The sequence below is a fragment of the Falco punctatus genome, assembly GCF_963210335.1.
Source record: "Falco punctatus genome assembly, chromosome: 8".
In the NCBI taxonomy this organism is placed as follows: Eukaryota; Metazoa; Chordata; class Aves; order Falconiformes; family Falconidae; genus Falco; species Falco punctatus.
Genome location: NC_137588.1, coordinates 43,673,962 through 43,695,177, shown reverse-complemented (window position 1 = coordinate 43,695,177; position 21,216 = coordinate 43,673,962). Strand labels below are relative to the sequence as shown.

Below are 21,216 nucleotides of genomic sequence, written 5' to 3'. Positions count from 1 at the left end.
GGAAAAAACCCAGTACTTTAAACCAATCTTGCTGTTGCCATGCAAATGTAATAATTTCATACTTCCAGCTGAGGATTTTTCCTTCCCCCCCTTCAGACATAGGTGATTTACGTTCATATTCTTAAAACACATAAAGCAAAAGATAAAGAAGTTGAAATAGTTATTTCTTCTAATTGTTTTTCCTGACTTTTCAAAATCTGTCTTGTGTTTCATTTCTTCTAAACAGTTACGGAATTAAAATTCACACGGGAGAAACAGAAATTCTATTCAGAACTGAATAAGCGGCTTAAGAGGTTTTATAACCTGATTTTTTTTTTTTCATTGACTAATGGCAATAAATACTGAGAAAACACAATGCCATATTAGAACAGAAATGCTAATTTGAATCCAAAATGTATGATTTACTTTCAGTCATACAGGAAGAAAGGTATGTTTACACTGTAGACATATTCCATAATTTCACTCCTTATCATGTGTTTCAAGGCTTAGAATAATTCACGCCAAGAAAACTGGTAAAAGAGATGCTACAGGAGGTGTTGATGTAGGAGAGGAACAGCACTCTTTGGAAACACCAACACCAGGCCGCAAACGCAGACGAAAGGGTGGGGATAGTGATTACGATGATGATGATGATGATGACAGTGATGATCAGGCAGATGAAGATGATGAGGATGAAGAGGACAAAGAAGACAAAAAAGGAAAGAAGGCAGAAGTTTGTGAAGATGAGGTGGGGGATTTTAAGTATAGTGAAACTTAATCAACTAATAAGTTAAAACTTGTTTTCCTTCTGTTTCTCCACAATATGTCACTACTTCCTCAAAATCTTACGATAAAAAGGAAGGAAGGATCGCATACCTCTAATATTTCTGAATTTTTTAATTAAGTTTATTTTCTGGAGTGTTTTTTCCTTTTATTTATGGCTGTTGTACTGTGGTTTGGTGGAGTTTTTTTGTCTAGTTTGGAGGTGTGTTTTTTTTTAGTTAGGGTTTTTTTTCTGCTTTTAATTTCTCTGAGATTCTCAAAGATTGTACCAGATACAAGGAAGTGCAGCTTTGTTAGCAGATGAGCAAAACCGTAGTTTTCTCTTAGACGAGAGTAAAGGTCATTTTTTTTAGTTAACAAAATAATAAAGTATAAAGTTATATTTAACCTTATCTATTATAAAGCTTGCCTGTGACTTTACTGCATTTTTTTTTCATAACTTTTCTAGGGTAGTCGCTGCCTGACTGTGTATTTGATCACAAGATGATAAGTTTTACTAGTCAGTATGAGATAAGATAGAGAAAGGGTCAGCGAAACAGTTTTAGCTTGTTGAGCTGAATTGTATCTACAATAGTCAGAAGACTTTTAATTAAAGTGCTACAGGCCTCTAAGATTCACTGTAGAACTATAGAATTCTCTACTGGGTGAAACCTGATGAGAGACAAGCAATACCAAATGCTACATTTTAGCATACTGGCTGTTGTGCTAACTGCCAGAAAATGATCCATTCATGCAAGGTTATTGAAGTTCAAAGTGAGGTTTTAGGGGCGCTGTGGATATGGCTGCTTGAATAATGTGTGTATACGACGTGATATGTGAACTCACATCTTGTCAAACACTGTTCATTAGAAACCCAGCTAGTTTTTAGGGTAGGACAGCCCTTTGCACTGTTACACTAAATTTATTTAAAGTCTGTAATGTGTTTGAATTTAAGAGAATACCTTAGAGGCATAGAATGAAGTTCTTATAAATTAATACTTCAGAATTAAAAATAACTAATATTTAGGTATCTAATCTCACGTTCATTCCTTAATCTTTTTTCCATTAGTACAGTCTGCTGGTTTTGGTGCACTGGGCATTTCATAGACAAAAGTCCTGTAACTCCTGTAGAGAGATTAATTTTCTGATGCAACAGAAGTTCCACTGCATTCGTGCTGTATGTGGTATTTCAGAAGGCTCCACTCTGGTACACTTTTTACAGAGCCAGGAAATAACAAGACCAGTATCTTAAGGTGTAGGTGACTGGGAACTCCTAGGATTTTGGTTATATTCTTCTGGAACTTAGTGTTAACTCCAAAGACTTTCTTGAACTAAATTAAAACTCTCTTTATGGAAATTACTCTCACTTTTAAACAGTGTCGAGAAGAAGGGGACCATAGATTCAATTATGGGTGCATTCCTCTTCAAAAATCAGCAAGATAAATACTGGAACTTTTATAGCAGGTTTGCAATTTAAAGTGGCTCTACAGTTTCTTGTAGACATTGAAGGAAAATCCAAGTGTGCACTGACCAATGACTTTTGGCAATACCATTATTTTCATGCATGAAAAACACTTAGAAATGTATTTTAATATCCAGAAAGCTTCATAGAAACTAAGGTTAAATTCTGTAGCCTTAAATGTTTGTGCACACACTGAATTATTTCTTCCCATAAAAGAATGTTTTCAGCAAACATCTGGCCTTGAGCTTTCTCCTTCATATGTATCTGGGATACTTTGGAAAGATTCAAGATACATCTTCTTCCAGTTACATTTTTCTTAGCAAATATATTGAACAAGCACAAAGTTTGAACTTTTTTACCCTTAGAATTTGCTTCTCATTTTCTGTTACATCTTTTTACTGTCATATTGGTAAGACATAGTAGTCTGATTTTATCCTGGAATAAATTTGGTGTGACAGTATATTTGCTGATTATAGGATGATGGGGACCAGACAGCAAGTGTAGAAGAACTAGAGAAGCAGATTGAAAAACTGACAAAGGTGAGAGGTCATTTGCCTTTTTTATACTACAAATTTAATTACTGTATGTTGCGAGTTGTGGTGTTAACAATAATTTTCAATGCTCCAACTTAATATAAATTGAAATCAGGTTCAGCTTTTTTTTTCATGAAAATATGAGTGATGCTACTGTTCATGACACCTGAATTGTGAGTTTAGGGTAGTGGCAGTAAGTGAATATGACTCAAAAGACAGTTAGGAAGCTGTTGATGATAATATATTTTCACATCTCAGAATAAAAAGTAATACTGTTTTTATCCAAAGCTAATTAATATTCCTCTGTTTGTTGATCTTAGAAAGTGATAATAAATCTGTAGGAGAAGCAATGACTTTTCCATTATACAAATGATTGCAGTTCTCATTCCCTCCTACAGTTGGCTAATTTCTGCAACTGTGTTCCAAGCCAATACAGAGCTGTCTTTGCTTCAGATTTTGAAAGAAGAATTAATGAAATAGGAAGAGAAATGTAAATTAAAAAAGTGGAATGCTGTAGATAGGGGTACTCATGGCCCATGTTTATATCCTTTGTATTAGACAATTCGTCATGTAAGACTTTGTCTCTTGGTTTCTCTCATGTTCCACATTGCAGTAATTAGCAGTCCAGAATTACGCCTGACTTCTAGCATTGTCAATTTGACAGAGCAAGAATTGAATAAAAACCCTGAAATTTTTGTTGGCTCCCCTTCAGAGAACTTTGTTGTTGAATACAGCGTTTATTTTCAGGCATCATTGTTCTCATTCTTTTATGAATCAGTTAAGATATTTCACTAGTTTCCCATCGGGAGCTGCAGTATCAGCTGTCTTCAGTGCTGTGTTTACCATTTGCTGTTAGTGTATAATTGATAGGATTTCAGCTGTTCTGGTACAATGAAGTCTTTGATCCTATTGTTCTCTGAGAGTCAGTGCTAAAAAGACAGGACCTACCAAAGCAAAATGTGTTCTTAAAGGAAGACTGATAAACTTCAGCTGAACCAGGAAGTGATTGAATTGATTTTTTTTTAAAGGGACTCTGTAACTAAAATCAATCAAGGCAGCAGTTGTGAGTAGAATATCATATAGCACACACACACATGCGAACTCTTAAGAGAAACCTCCTCATGTGACCCTTGGAACTTTTGTTCAGCCTGGCAGCCAGGAGATGTTTTCTGTTCTAACAAATTTTTCTCCCCTATTGAATTATAATGCTTTCCCTTTTTTAAAACAGCAACAGAGCCAGTATAGAAAGAAGTTATTTGAAGCTTCGCATTGTTTGCGTTCCATGATGTTTGGTCAAGATCGTTACAGGCGCCGATACTGGATCCTGCCCCAGTGTGGTGGTATTTTTGTAGAAGGCATGGAAAGTGGTGAAGGTAAGAAACATAAAGGAAAGAAACATCACAGCAAGAACTGCTGCCTGCATCTGTAGGCTGTGGTTTTGTGCAGCGTGGTCTTCAGGCTTCACCTTCAACCAGAGGCTAAACAGGCAGCTGCTGTCAGTAGACCTCTTTATTCATATGGTTCTCTCTGAGAGTCTTTTTCTGATTATTAAATATCAGTTAATATCTTTCAGAATGAGTATTAACATTTCGGAAGTCTTCAGTTGTTACAGTTCTATATGTATGCTTTTTCATATTTATCTATGTGGGATATTTTTTGGCTCTTTCCGAACCATTTCACATTTCCCTATGGTAGTGAACGCTGCTTGTGAAAACTAGGATGACCATAAAACACTAAAAAAAAATAAATAATCTTTTAATGTTCAGTTGTATTCTGCAAATGCACACACAGTTCTGTGCTTGAAGATTTGATTTCTGTCTCAAAAAATATGAAAATTGCTTTTACACAGTGAAGTACTGTGTTTTCTAATGAACAATATGATTTAGTCTCTGTATTTTACCAACTGATCTTTCTTCCAGTCTAGCAAATGCTGAAGTTACATTTGCTAAAATTAAAATGTAATTTTGTGGTTGTGATAGTTCTAACTGTGATTGAATTTTTCATACACTTTAAATTGGATAGATGCAGAAAATATGTATTAATCTGACCTTTTCATGGATATTAGAATTTTTAAACGTAAGCCTTCATTTTAGTCACAGAAAAATCTGTTCTAATTCTGATACAGATGAAACAAAACCCCACTGTCACTATTCCCCCCCCCCCCCCAAATAACAAAATCTCTGATACACATCAGGATTGTATGATCTCAAGATAATTGCATCATTCTAGAGAGCTATTTAATTAAAATTACTGTAAAATTACAACACGGTATGAAATTGAAGCCCTGTTCTGACCCCAAAAATAAGCAATAGAACTTTACCTAAATCTAATGTTGATCTTCAAGTTATCTTTCTAAAGTGGGTAGCGTAAAAGTTCATTTTTATGTATCTCCTGTTCTGCATTATTTTATGCTGTATGTTAGGAATTGTTTTACACATGCGTAGCTGGATACAGAAGGTAAACTGTCATATGCTGTACTGCTTGCATTTCTTTTGTTCACTAGATTTATATTTTAACCAGGTAAACCCCCAAATACTTTAGAAATTGTACATGAAGAAAATCACTGAAATACAACTACCTGTCTTAAGATAGTAATCAAACCCAACAAAACTTAGTTTTAGCCAAAAATGGTAGAGCAAACCCATATTTTTTAATGTATTAATCAAAGTTTAAGCACCCTGAATAGCAAAACGGACATGTTTTTAAGTTCTCAGCTAGTCCCTCGTCCCCTCAGCTCTTGGTTTGCCCTGTTTCAGTAAATTCTACAGTTTATCTTCTTCTGATTCCTTTATCTAAACATTTGAAATGTGAGACAAACTGTTGAATGGTCTGTCCATTATAAAAATTACTTCTCCGTCCCTCTTCATGTAGCATTTTAGTTTTTACATTTTGCTGTATCTTTGTTGTTGTTAAATGTCTTTGCTGATACTCAAATTGTTCCTGTTTTGACATACAGCGTAACTGTGGACACATTTTTAAGTTTTAATGGCAAGGAGTATTATTTTTGTTAATGAATTATCTTTGTAGAAATTATCATTTTCCAGAACAAGCAAGTAAACTTTTGTGGATATTCTGGACTTAAGCAGGACCTCTGTTTATTTGCAACTGCAGTTCCATTAAAAAAAATATGTGGCTGCAGTGTTGGATTTTCTACTTCCTCTTTCTTTTCTGATGTTTTTTCATCCTGTTTCTAACTTTTTAAGACTTGTTGTCTTAAGTTGATGCATCAGTATAATGGTAGAAGAGAAATAGTTAAGGAGGACTAGGAGAGCAAAGAAGACAGAAAAATGCATTCCTTTCTGATAAAATCAAAATTCCTTTCTGATAAAATCAAAATTCCTTTCTGATAAAATGATCTTTTGTACCTCATATGTTTAAAGAAACTGACTTTTGCAATAAACTTCTACTGGTTGTACTTTAAATGCTTAGATGTTACGCGGTCTGAACACATCTGTCTGCTTAGCTGTGTATTGTTTCCCAGTCATCGCATTAGGTGGCTGTTGAAAGAGTTCTCAACTTTCAAGACTGTTGACATTGTTTCACAGTCAAATTGTTAATGATTTTTATTGAAACAGATAAAATACTTAATGTTGTGTTTCAATATTTGAGAAATACTTGATTTCATGATAGGAATTTTGATCTTCCTTTTCGTAGCTGGCTGTGAGTTTAATGAACAGTCCTTTGGAAAAATAAACTTTAAGGCTATAAACACTGTACCCAGTTGATATAAACAGAGGCGTTTTTTGATTAAGTATGGAGAGTCTTCTAAAAAGAAAGCTTGCAAAAATTTGTCCCTTTCAAAGACTTTGCGCTGGCAAGCTGCTTCAGACATACATGCATCTTAAGGAGAATCCTCTAAGTATATTAATTACATGGAGGTTATTTTTCTTCCACGTGTTTATTAGTTTTTAAATCTGTGTATGCCTTGAAGCTTGTTTCCTTCTGCAAATTGTTCATAAAGTAAGAAGCAATTTCATGTAGAAAAGAAAAAAGACATTGCAATCTAGCATGTATTGAGCCAAAAAAAAGTAATTTTTTTTATTTAACTGTGCTGATGAAAATAGTCTCTATTCGTTGGTCTGTTATTCCATCTATGTTTCTTGTACATTTTTAGGCCTAGAAGAAATTGCAAAAGAAAAAGAGAAGTTAAAAAACGTAGAAAGTATGCATATCAAAGAGGAAGAATTTGAGACTGAAGAAAAATTACACTGTTTAAATACAACTCACTGTGAACAAAAGGAAGATCTGAAAGAAAAGGACAACACTAATTTGTTTTTACAAAAACCTGGGTCATTTTCAAAACTAAGCAAACTGTTGGAGGTAGCAAAAATGCCACCTGAATCTGACACTATGTCCCCAAAACCTAATGGCGGCGCAGCAAATGGCTGCATGTTATCTTACCCAAGTAACTCAAAAAACTCTCTCTGCAGTCTTCAGCCTACTGTATCACCAAGCACCATTGAGAAGTCTGATCCTAATAATCTTTTCAGCCCTAATGCAAGTGGGACAGGAAAGTTTTACAGTTCTCCACTTACTCCAAATGATCAGTTGTTAAAGACTCTTACTGACAAGAGCAGACAGTGGTTCAGCCTTTTACCAAGAATACCCTGTGATGACATGTCAGTTACCCATGTAGATACACCAGCTGCTACAGCTTCACTCACTCCTCCAACACATCCACCATCGAAGTCACCTTCACCTGTTCCATCACCTCTTCTGGGCTCAACCTCTGCACAGAGCCCAATAGGATTAAGTCCTTTTGCACTGCCACCATTGCAGGTAAGTAAATGAATTTTTGAATAGTCTGAATTTGCTGTCCTTATGTGGGCAGAACTTCAGTTCAGACAAATCCTTTCACAGAATTGCTGTAGTTATGTCTTAATTTCTCGATTACTTTTTTTTCTGTTCCTAAATATTAATAATTCCATGTTACAGATGTTTTGTAATACTAAAAGTTCTTTGATAAAAAAATATTGATAGATAGAATTAGGTAAGCCAATGTATGAGACTTCATATGTGCATTTCAGTAGTTTAATATGGCTTTTAAGAGGTTGCCCCCGGGTATTCAATGAAAAGCAAATAAATAAAAAATAGCTTTCAGAAATGAGACACACCATACCCTTCTTTTAAAAGGTATTATTTTTTAAGAATTAACAGGGCCCTAAGAAGTGTTACATGTTAGTGTTACATTAGTTTTTCTTCAAACTAATCAAAGTACTGAGTAAAGACCTCCTTTCTGTTTTGATTGTTGTTTGACAAATAGCATCCTAATGATAATTCAGGTTTCTGGGTGATTACTAATGGTAGTTGTAATTGTGTTAATATATTCTGTGTAGCAGATGAAGGCTGGACTACCTATAATGGGACTTCAGTTTTGTGGATGGCCTACAGGAGTTCTTACTTCAACTGTTCCATTTCCATCTCCTTTACCTGCTCTTGGATCAGGGTTGGGATTGTCAGAAGTGAATAGTAACTCATTCGTGGCATCTAGTGTTCCTGCAAGTAAAAGTGAATCACCAGCGCTACAGACTGAAAAACCAGCTTCTGCCTCTGCTACAGCAGTTGAAGTAGCCAAGGCAGTAGATTACCCTAACCCAAAACCTATACCAGAAGGTAAGTACATAATACAGCAATAAGATGGAACTCCATGAAGGATAATTTCTACAGTGCTACTATGATGTTACAATTTATTATTTTTATAATCTGCCTACAAATGCCTGCAAGTGTCTACATATGCTTGTCTTGATTTAGAAATGCAGTATGGCTGGTGGAGGATTACTGATCCAGAGGACCTAAAATCTTTGCTTAAAGTGCTGCATCTCAGGGGAATAAGAGAAAAGGCCTTACAAAAGCAAATACAGAAACACATGGATTATATCACTCTGGCCTGCATCAAAAACAAGGACGGTATGTAACTGGTATTTATGTTATGCATGGTGTTGGGGCATAAGACAACTGGCATAGAGCCCAACAAGACATGTTTAGATGCAGATAAGAGTAGCTGCTGGAGAAAAAAGGTAAAGGTCTCATTGTAGTTGCCTTTTAACCAGCCTTGCTGTGTAAAGTTACAGGGTTGGAGAATTTTTTTATACAAATTGCTGTAGTGGCCTAAGTGTTGGTAACCTTTTTAAGCTCCTTCTGTCTCTGCAACACTAGCTCAGGCTCTCCTTCCCCTTCCTGCCTTTAAATTGCAAGTGTGAAAACCTACAGAATTTGTTGTCCATGTTAGGTATCTCAAAGAGGCGTACACTTTAACAACACTTCTTCAGTGTGGAGTGACAGGTAAATTAGCTTGAATTTACTCAGAGAAGTTACAATACTAATTGAAGTAATAACAATGTAATTCTTCAACACAGTTGCAATTATTGATATCAGTGAAAATGAAGATAACCAGGTAACTCGAGATGTTGTGGAAAACTGGTCAGTAGAAGAACAAGCCATGGAGATGGATCTTGCTATTCTTCAGCAGGTGGAAGATCTAGAGCGGAGAGTTGCATCAGCTAGTTTACAAGTTAAGGTAAAACCAATTTTTAGTAAAATGTCTCTTTAAAATAAGCGGTAAGAATTTAGATAGTAGCACTGCTTGTGCTGTTGGTAAGTGCCTTCTTATTCCATCTTTAATTGTCTGCAAATAAAACAAATGCACTGCAGCAGTATCATGCATATTTGTGTTTGAAATACTTCATTGCAGTTAAATCTTCAGCTGAAGATGCTCAGAATGGCAGTTCATGGGGAGTGTTCTTGTACAGTGTACAGTTCCCTGTTTTGTTAACCTTCTATGTTTTATTGCATATAAATTGCTTAATTATAGTTAGTTTTGACACTGTTCTGCCTAGTTTGGGTGATTGTTGCTGTTAATGCTTTCAGAAAAGCCTACAAGTGCTTGAGTATTGTAGAATCGTGGAGAAGTGATGGTTGTGAGTGTGAAAGAGTTAAAAATTCACTGGCTGTCATTACAATTTGGAATTTTTCCAAGGTGGGTGTAGGGATACCAAATTGTATATGTTCGGTTGTAGTATGGATGTAGTGTTTGGGATCTAGTTTGTTGTAGGGGTGGATGTTACTTCTGTGTGATTGATAACTGCCTCCTGAGCCTGTTGAAGAGATAGACCTATTCTGACGTTTCATCCAATAGAACAGGATGCTTCAAAAGGAGATAAGAATGCAGACTGTTGCAGAAAGGTCCCTTCAGAAAGCCTGGTAATGCTTATATTTTTTGATTAATTATTTAGTTGTCCGAATGTTTTGTAAACTGTCTCTACAGATGGATTACAAGTAACCAAGATCTACTGGAAACAGCGCTTCAGTTACTTAGTTTGATTCCGTAACACAGTTCCTCTGTTTACACACTTAAGTTAACAGCAACCAATAAATGCACAAACCTTTCTATTAACATAGGGTTGGCTGTGTCCTGAACCTGCATCAGAGAGAGACGACTTGGTATATCGTGAACATAAGTCAATTACTAGATTGCACAAGAAGCACGATGGAGATTGTGCTGGAGGCGGAGAAGGCAATACCAGCTCTCTAGAGCGGAAGAGTGACAACCCTCTAGATATAGCTGTAACCAGGCTTGCTGACTTGGAGCGGAACATAGAGCGAAGGTATCTGAAGAGCCCCTTAAGTACCACCATTCAGATCAAACTGGATAATGTGGGCACAGTTACTGTCCCTGCTCCTGCACCATCCGTTAGTGGTGATGGTGACGGGTAGGTTATTGAGATTAACTTGAAAAATTATTGTGCTTCTTTGCTAATTGGAGCCTATTTTCTTATTGCCTGTTATCTATGTACTTTCTTGTATGTCTGTGATCCATATGGATCATGTTATTCTGCATGGTGCTTTGTAAAGATATTTTTTTGTTACGTTTGTTGATAATCTTGCAAAGTTATCTTACATTTAACTGGTTGTGACTAAGCTTTGAGGCACGTAGCTACAGTCTGTGCACTACATGAAATTTAGTTGCTTAAACTTTATACTTATTGGCTGTGTACGTTTTGTCATTGCTTGGCTTTCAATGTGATAATGATTGTTCCACATTTAAATGTAAGAAACATGGATGTGACCTACTTAATTTCTCTGTATTTCAATGCAGAACAGAAGAGGACATTGCTCCAGGGCTAAGGGTATGGAGAAGGGCATTGTCAGAAGCGCGTAGTGCTGCACAGGTAGCTCTGTGCATTCAGCAGTTACAGAAATCAATAGCATGGGAAAAATCTATTATGAAAGTTGTAAGTGTTTTTAATTTTTAAAAAATAATACTGTAACTAAATTATTTTTGCTATATCATATTCCACTTATAGGCACTTTAAGATACCATGGTTAAGAATGTGTTTTTTATTACTGCATGTAAAACTTAATACAGTTAAATAGTACATTTTGCACAGATACATATAGGCCTAGTGGAAAAGATTGTCCCTTGCTTGCCAAATTCAGCATACTGAATGTTCTGAGATAAAAAACCCATGTAGCTTGTTGCTTTATTTAAGATGGTAATTACTCTTTGTTGTTAACATTTAGGTAAAAAAAAAAAAGAGTAATTTCTGGCTCTGTCTGATGAAAGATACTCTATCTGGTGGAGTATTTCTGATCTCACATGTGACATAAGCTTTATGGAGGTTCAACAGCACATATCCCAATTAAGGACTTAATTTTTCAGAAAGTTAAGATGTTCCAAATATGTGGCTTTTTTGCATGCACACTTCTTAGAACTGAACATACAAATTTGGCAAGTGTGTGAGCAAATAGGCTGAAATACCCGTTTCCTTGTACACTTACCAAGTAGATCTGTGTTAACTCCATGTACAAAGAAGGTATGCAAAATGCATCTGTTGAAATTTGCATAGACCTTTGAACCTCAGATTTCTGAAAGCAAAACTATTACTACAGCAGTAGTGATTATGATGTGATTAAGTATGGCCACTGCTATGTAGTAGGTAGCAAAAGTGATTCTTCCATTAGTGATCTTTTCCCTAATTTTTTAATTTCTGCTAGTCCTATACAGATTCTAATTATATTTGGACAATTAAAGGATTATTTAAATAGACATTCTAGTGTAAGGCTGTACCTTTTGAGTTTCTATAGCTATAAGTTTAAAGCTGTATCTTTAGAGAAAAAAGTTTATGAATTTTGTAGGAGCACTTGAAAAGGCATTTGAATTTTTCAAGGTGTAGTAATTTATTATCCAGAGAAAATGTATAGTGTCAATCTCAATTTGATTGAAATGTTCTGTGCATTTAATTACACAGTAAACATAAGTATTTAGTGAAAACATGGGGAGACTTTTAAGTTGTTGAAAAAGAAGTCCAGATATAAGTGTGTATCCAAATGACACAGTGTACGTAAGAAAACTGACAATGCATTTTTTCAGTTAGTGTGAATTTTAGGAAGTGCTAGGATCATTTGTTTTGCCTCACTGAATTTGTTCATGGTGGCCTTTGGATAAGATCCTTACTGATTATTATTTGAAAATACCGTTATAAAACATAAATTATTTTTATGAAATAGCAACTTATATATGCAGTATAGGCATAAGTAAATATTCCTGAGCTAGTATGTGTAGGCCAAGTGACTTTGATGGGTATAAGATACCTTTACTTTTCATGAATGTTAATGAAATACAAAAAAATATTGATAGTTTTGTGTGCTGAAGGACACTTATCTTATAATGAATTGCTTTTCAAATGTCTTCCTAAATGTAGTCTTTAGACTAGTTCCTCGCATACTGTATATGTATTCTTTTACAAATGAGATCATTAGTAGACTCTGATTGTGGCAAAATGAAAGTAATTTTGAGAGTGAATTTATATGTTTGGAGGGGAGAGGTAATTTAGGTACTATTCCTGTGTTTCAAATTTTAAAAATTGAATTGTATTACAGTACTGCCAAATTTGTCGAAAGGGAGATAATGAGGAACTGCTGCTCCTTTGTGATGGTTGCGATAAAGGTTGCCATACCTACTGCCACAGACCCAAGATCACGACCATACCAGATGGTGACTGGTTTTGTCCTGCCTGCATAGCAAAGGTAATACTAACCATAAAGGTGAAGTGACATACAGGAACCTTTTTATATATGGTAAAGTTACAAGTCTACCAGTGCTTTTTTCAATGAAAACAATGAACTGTATGTTTTGTGTTGGGCTGCCATTAAATAACGAGATTAATAGTTTTATTTAACATGGATTTTAGTGGCAGTAAAGGCTACAGTTCTATTTGTTTTAAACTGTATTTTTTTAAATTTAAGTAGGTACAGGGTTTTTTTGCTGATTCAATACCATGTTTTTTTATTTCTCTTTTAGAATTTTTTCACTATTTGTCTTTCAAGCTTAATTTTGAAGTGTTGACAGACCAATGTCTTAGATTCTCTTTGAAAAGAAAAATCAGAGAAAATACTTTTCTGTCATTTTTGTACAACATACTTTAGTTTTAGGTTTTTGGTATGCAGTACATTAGAGAGTCAGTCTGTGTATGTTTCCTGTGAGGTTTGGTTTGGGTTTTTTTCCTCTCCCAAGAGCAATAGTCTAAATAGAACTTTAGAATGGCTCCATTGAAATGACTGAATTAGCAGTTAGTGTTGCTTAGAAGTTCACAATGTTCCCATCCCTAGTTAGTCCTGAAATTAAATGCATTTTTTGCAAAACTTATTTTTTCTACCATTACCTGTGAACACTGTAACTGAAGAAGTAGCTTTACAGTAAACACTGAATTTTGTATTTTTTTTGGTTATTCTCAATGTGATCCTTTTTTCTGTGTGTCTTCCACAAAGTGGTAAGGAAGACAAATTGTTTTTTAAATTGTTGTCCAACAGAAGTAATAGAAACAGGTTACTGTTGAGAATTGATTGTGTAGTAGTTTATAAGGGGTTAACTCATGCTGTAACTTTTTCTGTCATCATTGTTGTTATATTACAACTTACCTTGTTATAAAGATAGAAAGTACCCTATCATGCTGTAACTTACCCGATCATTTCTCTTGATATTTCCCTCTTCCCCCCCTGCCCCAACTACTGGGTTTAATATAACAGAAAAATGTGGGGGTGGGGTTCTCAGTTTGGTGGGTTTTGTTGGTTTGGTGTTTTTTTCCTGTCCCAAATTTGGCAGAAAGCTGGAGATGTAAAGGTGACAGAAATTTAAGGTGAAATTCCAGCAGAACTTTAAAACACGTTGAATATTGATTCAGAATTCTGCAAAACATTGAAACTTTTGTTGAAGACTAGATATAAACTATGTTATCATAATTAAACTCAACTTTTTTTTTTCTTGTCTAAACCAAGAAAAACACGAGTATCTGCCATTACACCTACTTAAAATGAATATTCACAGAATGTCTGAAAGTCAGGTCTTAGGTGATTATGGTTGATCTGTTCACATTGCCTTGCATTGTGTTTTTAACCAAATGGCTGAAAATCAGCATTCCTTTTCAATTGCCATGTCAACTGATGGACTGTTTTTCTATTCTTGGACCAAGAACATAGTGATGATACAGAGTTGTGTTCAGAGAGTGCAATTATTTACAGATATTTCCAGTGTTCTGTGTTAAGCAAAAGTAACTCTATACACAACATGCATTTTTTCATATCGGTGCATTCATCCATCTCATCTGATTTGTACAAACTTGACTACAGTTTTCACCATGCTAGTTACAGTCAGTGCCACATGCTTAAGAAAGTCATTTATGACATACGTGAAATAAAGAAATCGTGTAGTAATAGCAGGCAGCAAAATCTGCATATTCTTACCTCTGGAAAAGTATATTATAAAAATACAGGCTTAGACAACTTTAAAACCATAGTGTTTTGATAGGAGAATATAAAATATAAATGTTACAGTTCAAAAATTGTTCACACTATCTAAAGTAGTCTTAGTAGCACAGGTACAACTTAGTACTTTTGATGCTGGCTCTCTTCCTGAAAATTGCTTTATCCTTTCATTCTTTGACTGTCAAGTCTTTTCAATGGCATCACATGCTTGACTTGACGTTCCACAAAGGTCCTATTCTGATGATCAGAATGAGGTCTTCAAATACTTTGCCACGTTACAATGCTGTTAATATCCATAACAACTTCTTTCATCTTAAGCGTACCCCTTAATTTCATCTTACTTTCTATAAATAATTGTGTATTATAAATAGTTGTATATTAAATATGTTCCTTTTTTCCCATTTAGCAGCATTCTTGTATTGTCATACTCCTTATACATCCTCCTGCAATTGTTTTGTAGCCAAGCTATCTATATCTTTAATATCTAGCTTTTAATCTTTAAATCAATTGATCATGTCCGTGACTTTTTTAATAACCCTTTTCCAGTTTTCCTTACCTTGCAAATAATATCGTTGCTTGAAAATGAATAATACTATTCCAGCTGTGATTATAACAGTCATTTTAGGAATAGACAAATCTTTGTATAAAAAGTATGCCAGCCTGGCTTGTTAGGAGGCACTGTTTTACCAATCTGCAGGTCAGGTGCTTTTATATTGTCACAAGTTGAGAACCTGAATCACTAGTAACAGGAATTTCTACAGCCTTACTTGCCTTTAGAGAAGAGCAAAAAATGAATAATCTCTGGTATTAAACATTTTGGTGCATCTGTTTATCTGATCTTCATTCCTGCCTATCAATAATAACAGAGGTTTCTGTAATTTCTTGGTTATTGCTTATTTCAGTTCTCTCTATTGTAGGCAAGTGGTCAAACTCTAAAAATAAAAAAACTTCAAATCAAAGGAAAAAAAAGCAATGAACAAAAGAGAAGCAGGAAATTAGCAGGAGATACAGAGGATGAAGATTCTGCAACTACAAGCGCCTCTTTAAAAAGAGGGAAAACAGAACCTAAAAAAAGAAAAATAGATGAAAATGTTTCTGTAATCCAATTAAAGCAAGAAAATTTCACTGCTATTAAGAAACCTAAAAGAGATGACTCCAAGGACCTGGCTATATGCAGGTAAAGTGACAAATTCTAAACTTTGGGTAAGTGTTGTTGAAACAAGTAATGCCTGATTCTTTGTATCTGTGTTCTGGGGAACAAGGACCCCATTTTTGTCACATATCCCATACAGGTTTTGATAATTTGAGTGTATATATAAAGGATTTAATGTGTGCATGCTGGAGTAACTGCTGTATTTGGTAATGAAGCTCAAGAGGAATGTAACCAAATACTGGAATGTAGTCTGTGAAATCTGGTCCTCCATGCCCTTCCAAGAATGGGAAGAAAGGACCCTGACAGCAGTGGTACTGGCAGCTTTCTCAAATGTTGCAAAGATCATTAATCCACTCTGTCCAAAAGGTGTTGCATTACACAGGAGGAGACGGGAATGGGAATGCATCTTCGTTTGTAGTATTGCTGGTCAGTCAAAAGTGACACAGTTCGGCCTTGTCACAGTTTTGGAAAACCAGTATTAGCACCTGTTTTACTTGTTTGCAGATGGTTTACATTGAGGTTTTAATACTGAAGTTGCAGGGCTGCATTTTTCTTTCAGAATGTTGATCACTAGAATTTCATCTTACATAGGTTGCCTGGAGATAACTTAATGCTATTTTAAATACGCGGGTAAGATGTCATCTTCATCAGCGTTGTTCTGAGGCTTGCACAGGGCACAGAATAAAGTGCTTTCCTTTTATAAAGTGAATGGGTTGGCAGTATGTGATGAATTGAGGAACGGTGAAAAACATCTGTGGATATATTAATAGCTTAAAAATACTGATTTAAAATCTTGTTTTATTCAGCATGATTCTCTCAGAATTGGAAACTCACGAAGATGCCTGGCCTTTCTTACTTCCTGTAAACTTGAAACTTGTTCCTGGTTATAAGAAAGTTATTAAAAAACCTATGGACTTTTCCACCATTAGAGACAAGCTAAACAGTGGACAGTAAGTAAACCTATTTTACTTTATATTTTTAAAATATTTAAACACTGAAATACAGTACATTTTTTAAAGCTAAACTATTTCAATCTGCCTGCTTGAGCACCCCTGTGATCACTTCTTTAACTGTATACTTTTGACTTTGCTATATCTAAGTGAAATAGCATGTTAGGTGGGAGAACCTCTGAAACTGGCTGAAAACCAGTAAAACTGCCAGGTCAAATGCACAAAATAGAACAACAGGAAAAACTTTTATTTCCTCATCTTTCCTCATTGAGACATCATAATGTTACTACATGTAAGCAAGAACCAACTCTGTGGGCTTTAAGCTTAAGCTAGTGGAGGTCCCTGTAAATGATGTTGCAGCTGTGGAGCGAATTGGTTCCTCTGTTGTGGGAAGCCAGGTGACATTTCAGTAATGGTGGTTAATCATTTTATAGTCCTAGAATTAGACTCCACAGCTTTTTTAAAAAGAAAAAGACACTACTTGCCTCTGTTCCCCTTCCCTCCTTGTTACAGCCCTGTGCTCTAATGACTCCCCACCACCAAAGAAAATTTTGTCATCTCTAAAGACTGACCCTCCTCAGCATCTGCCAGTTGCACACAAAGCGAATTTCCTAGTATAACTAGAGCTTTTTAACCTCTTCAGGCTTTTTCTCCCTTGAATGTGCACTTTAAATGCTCCATACATGCTTGTTCGTATTGGTAGACTTGTAACTTTCAATGTCTTTCTTTTAAATAATAATTCCTGTGAATATTGGAACACTGGGCCATGTATATTCAGGATAATGAAAACAATAACAAAGCCAATGTTACAGGATTGATCTGGGCAGCATTTTTGTGCCTGGTTATTCCTCTTTTACATAAATGTAGTGTACTCAACACTTACTTTGAAAGGACTTGACCCCAAGAATAGATGAATAAATGGAAAACAGCCATAGCATTTTACCTAGAAAGCTATTGAAAGGAAGGGGAAAGTTAATTAAAATTTTTTTTTTTTTCCAGTATGGGCTTGAAATTCTAACTTCTGGAGTTTTTGAGGAAGATTAACAAATACAATGACAAAAGAGTATTTCCTTCCACTGATGTTCATTTTCTTGTTAATATTTAAATTAAAACTAAAAAATCATAATTAACATGTACAACATCTGTTGAATATTCTGTGGCTGGTTGTAAATTCACTGATGTTAAGGTAGTTCTTTCTCATGTAGTTGAAGTGGTTTTCCCCTTTGATTCTCCATGTTCTAAAAGTCGCTCACCTTTTTCTTCTTTCAGGTACCCTAACCTTGAAGCATTTTCGCTAGATGTCAGGCTTGTTTTTGACAACTGTGAAACCTTTAATGAAGATGATTCTGACATAGGCAGGGCTGGCCACAACATGAGGAAGTATTTTGAAAAAAAATGGACAGAGATTTTCAAAGTGAGCTGAAGTTACCAGAAGTCTTTCTTTCTCTTTCTCTTTTTTTTTTCTTTTTTCCATTAAATGAGGACTGATAAGACCAGCAATGTGAACTGTATTTACATGAAAGTGCAAGGCACATGCATAACTAATGACTGTTTTTTTCATTTAAAATATCACAGAGTTGTGATACTAGTTCTAAAGGCTTCACTCCTACAGCAACCATGGCCCCTTGGTTATTGGGTTGTGTGTTTTAACAAACTAATTTAGGTAGAACAGGGAAGCACACCCAAAGAATTTCAAAGAAAGGGGTGTTATAGTGCAATAGCAATTTAAAATATATCAAAACGCACTGAATATTCAACCACCAGAGCTCTACTTGGGGAAATGGTTCTCTTTTCCCTTTCAATAAATATCTATTTTTCATTTTTTTACTTTGTAGTTTATTTTTTAGTGAATGTATTTAATTTTATGAATTATTTATGATTATACAGCATTCAGAATCTTCGTTTTCTGTGAAAAGGAAGAATTAGAAAATTGCTTTAAATCTTGAAAATACAACAAGGAATGTTTTAAAATATAAAACAAAGCCAAGTAAAACTGTTTACACTGTTGTGCTGTAAAAGCACTAAAAATTAAACTTTACTGTAGAGTTACAAGTACATTTATATATATGTTGCTGCATCACTTGTGTAGTTAAATTGTATTTCAAGACAGTGAAGAAAAATTGAGACATGTATATACTGTTCATTATTGTTTATATTAAGTCTTGTTTTAAATATGTATGATGTGTACATATTGTTTGCAGACATTATTGTTTATGCCTTAGGAGGATGGTAGCATTTTATTTTAGTCTTAAGGTAATTATAGCTATATGGCTTGTACAGTAATTATCCTCTACCAACACTGTGGAGTCTCCTTAATCTTGGTAGTGCCTGCCTTTAAAACAGGGTGTAGGGGATATTAGTTTTCCATTTTTTCTATTTTGTTATATAATTTCAAGCCACCACGGCCTCAAATTCAAGTATAATCATTTGTATCCATGTGGAATAAAATTGTGACAATTTCCTACGCACACAATATTTTTTCATAGAAACATTTCCCTCCATTTGCCTTGCCACAGAAATAACAAAGACATTTGTAACCACTGTGTTTTATCTACTGTGTGTTGTGGTGGCCTGTTGGGGCAGATAGATCAGAATTTTTTTTGTACTAATGTAACAGTACTTGAAGTTTTATTTAAAAGAAATGTTGTGGAAAGGTAGCATTCTTTTTGTTTTCCTTTTTTAGGAGTGTTATTTTTCACTAGTATGTGTGGCACGGATACAATAAAAGACTGTTTTGCAAACCAGATTTTCTTGGCGATTTTAATACTTCAGATCCTGTGTATACAGGATTTTTTTAATATCTTGGGAGCCTTGCATTTAACGTTCAGTTCTTACTGTGACGCATCTAATTCTCCTGGCCTTTTAATGGTAATTCAAACAGAAGCCATTGCCAAGCAGTCAGAGTGCAGTGAGTGTAAATAACGTTAGCTGAGGCCTTCAGGTATAACCATCGGGTTGCCTAGTGTTTGACCTGGTTTTGCCAGTCCTGTTTACTGTTGCTACAGTGTAAATGCACATGATAATTTAAATAGATGCCACATGTAATTTTTCTGAAAACCACTGTCCGTTTAAGGTTTTGTTCTTTTTCTGGTCTGTGGACGGGGCAGGAATCATAATCCTTGCTCTGACTGAAGCACACAGAATTACAAATGAATATTGTGGAACTCCAGTGCTGATCGCTCCCTCACCAAGTAATGTTTTGGGTTGGGTTTTTTTTGGGGGGAAGTGTTGTTTTTTGCTTTTAAACTAGCCCTTCCATGTTTGAGTCTTTAAGCCTTGTTTTATATACTTCCTTGCCATTGTACTTCTTGTCTCTGCTGAGAAAGAACAGTCAATGCCTGGTTTTTAATAAAACTTTTGTTTCCATTGTCCTCCCCAGAACATCTGGTTCAATAATATTTTTCTTTTCTGATGTGCTGTTAGAATAATTTGTGTTACCTAGAATAAAATACTCACATTTGGGTGTCAGGCACTCTTGCATTCTAACATGAGCTCCACCACTGACTGCTTCGCACCTTCCATTTTCATCTCCTTTCTGAAGACATCAATAAAAGGTTTGCTGACATGTTCCAGAGATGTGAAGATAAATCAGTGTTTTGAACATATGATGGTATGCTTCTAAGAGTGTTACAACTATGCTTAGATTATTTGGAAAACTATTTATTTGATGCCAAAAAATTGATTTCTTTCTCACATTCTGTACAGGTTAATGCTTTATCTGCCGTACTAAATGTAATTCTAGTTTTCTGGAAAGTCAGAACAACATTACTAGCTACACTGCATACATGGTTACGTTTTTTCAGCTTGTATCCTAATCTGTCTGAACAGCTGGGAAAGTTCAGGTGGTAACAGCTGCTATAGCTGTGACAGTCAGATAGGCATCACCTTTCTTAAATGGACATGACCAATGTATTGCTTTGCTCACTTAGCAGCCAGTGTCTTCATTACTGTTTCGGTAAAATTGAATTTACAGGAATTAACTGTATTTTAATGGCAAGCTTGAATCGTACACATGCCATCATATATCTCCATAGAAAAGAGCTGGGATTTAACCACTAGAAAAATGTGCTTAACATTTTTTACTAACTTTCTCTCCTGTTGATGTTTCTGTCTGTCAGTTTTCCCATTGTACTCTCTTCCTTTTTAAATGAAGTATGTTGGTCTTGGTTTAGAGAATTTATTGACAAGCTGTCAAACTCTTTTATTTTAAAGTACTGTTAATGGTGCTCCATGAAGAGTGTTCTGGTTGTGAGCGTGGGTTCTATTTTATCTCTTGGCATCTCTTTGAAAAAAACTGAATGATACAGAAGTAGCTGAAAATCTGGAGTTGCAGTTGTCTTGGACAAAGTATGTATCTTTAAAAAGGGGTTTAAAGCTTTTTCTTTATTCTTTTTTTTCTTTCTTAAATATTATTTCTGTTGCTTCCTACTGACAATTGGAAGGGTAGGGGGTGCTCTGTTAACTGTGAATGGGCACAGGCATCTGAGGAACAGTAGTTTTATGTAAAATGGTGAATGGGTAGCCTAGAGGACCTGGTTTGTTAAACCTGTATCATTCCTTGATGTCAGATTTTACCAAAACTGTGCCTGCAAACTGAGGGCTAAAGACTGACATCAG

The 21,216-nt window shown here is 35.2% G+C and overlaps 1 protein-coding gene across 19 annotated transcripts in view; it reads left to right on the top strand.

Annotated features, from left to right (window-relative positions):
* BAZ2B (bromodomain adjacent to zinc finger domain 2B) overlaps positions 1-19,980 on the top strand; it is a 157,869-nt gene extending 137,889 nt beyond the window's left edge. For 12 of the 19 annotated variants that reach the window (XM_080398660.1, XM_080398650.1, XM_080398649.1 and 9 more), the window contains 13 exons: positions 484-727; positions 2,680-2,742; positions 3,965-4,109; positions 6,851-7,515; positions 8,073-8,349; positions 8,488-8,643; positions 9,093-9,253; positions 10,135-10,445; positions 10,832-10,967; positions 12,616-12,762; positions 15,414-15,673; positions 16,456-16,599; positions 17,869-19,980. In XM_080398660.1, the coding sequence (XP_080254786.1) occupies positions 484-727; positions 2,680-2,742; positions 3,965-4,109; positions 6,851-7,515; positions 8,073-8,349; positions 8,488-8,643; positions 9,093-9,253; positions 10,135-10,445; positions 10,832-10,967; positions 12,616-12,762; positions 15,414-15,673; positions 16,456-16,599; positions 17,869-18,022 (2,863 nt within the window). In that variant the 3' untranslated portion in view covers positions 18,023-19,980. The remainder of the gene's footprint in view (positions 1-483; positions 728-2,679; positions 2,743-3,964; positions 4,110-6,850; positions 7,516-8,072; positions 8,350-8,487; positions 8,644-9,092; positions 9,254-10,134; positions 10,446-10,831; positions 10,968-12,615; positions 12,763-15,413; positions 15,674-16,455; positions 16,600-17,868) is intronic. The other 7 variants (XM_080398652.1, XM_080398648.1, XM_080398647.1 and 4 more) reach the window with 3 other exon arrangements.
* The last annotated feature ends 1,236 nt before the right edge of the window (positions 19,981-21,216 follow it).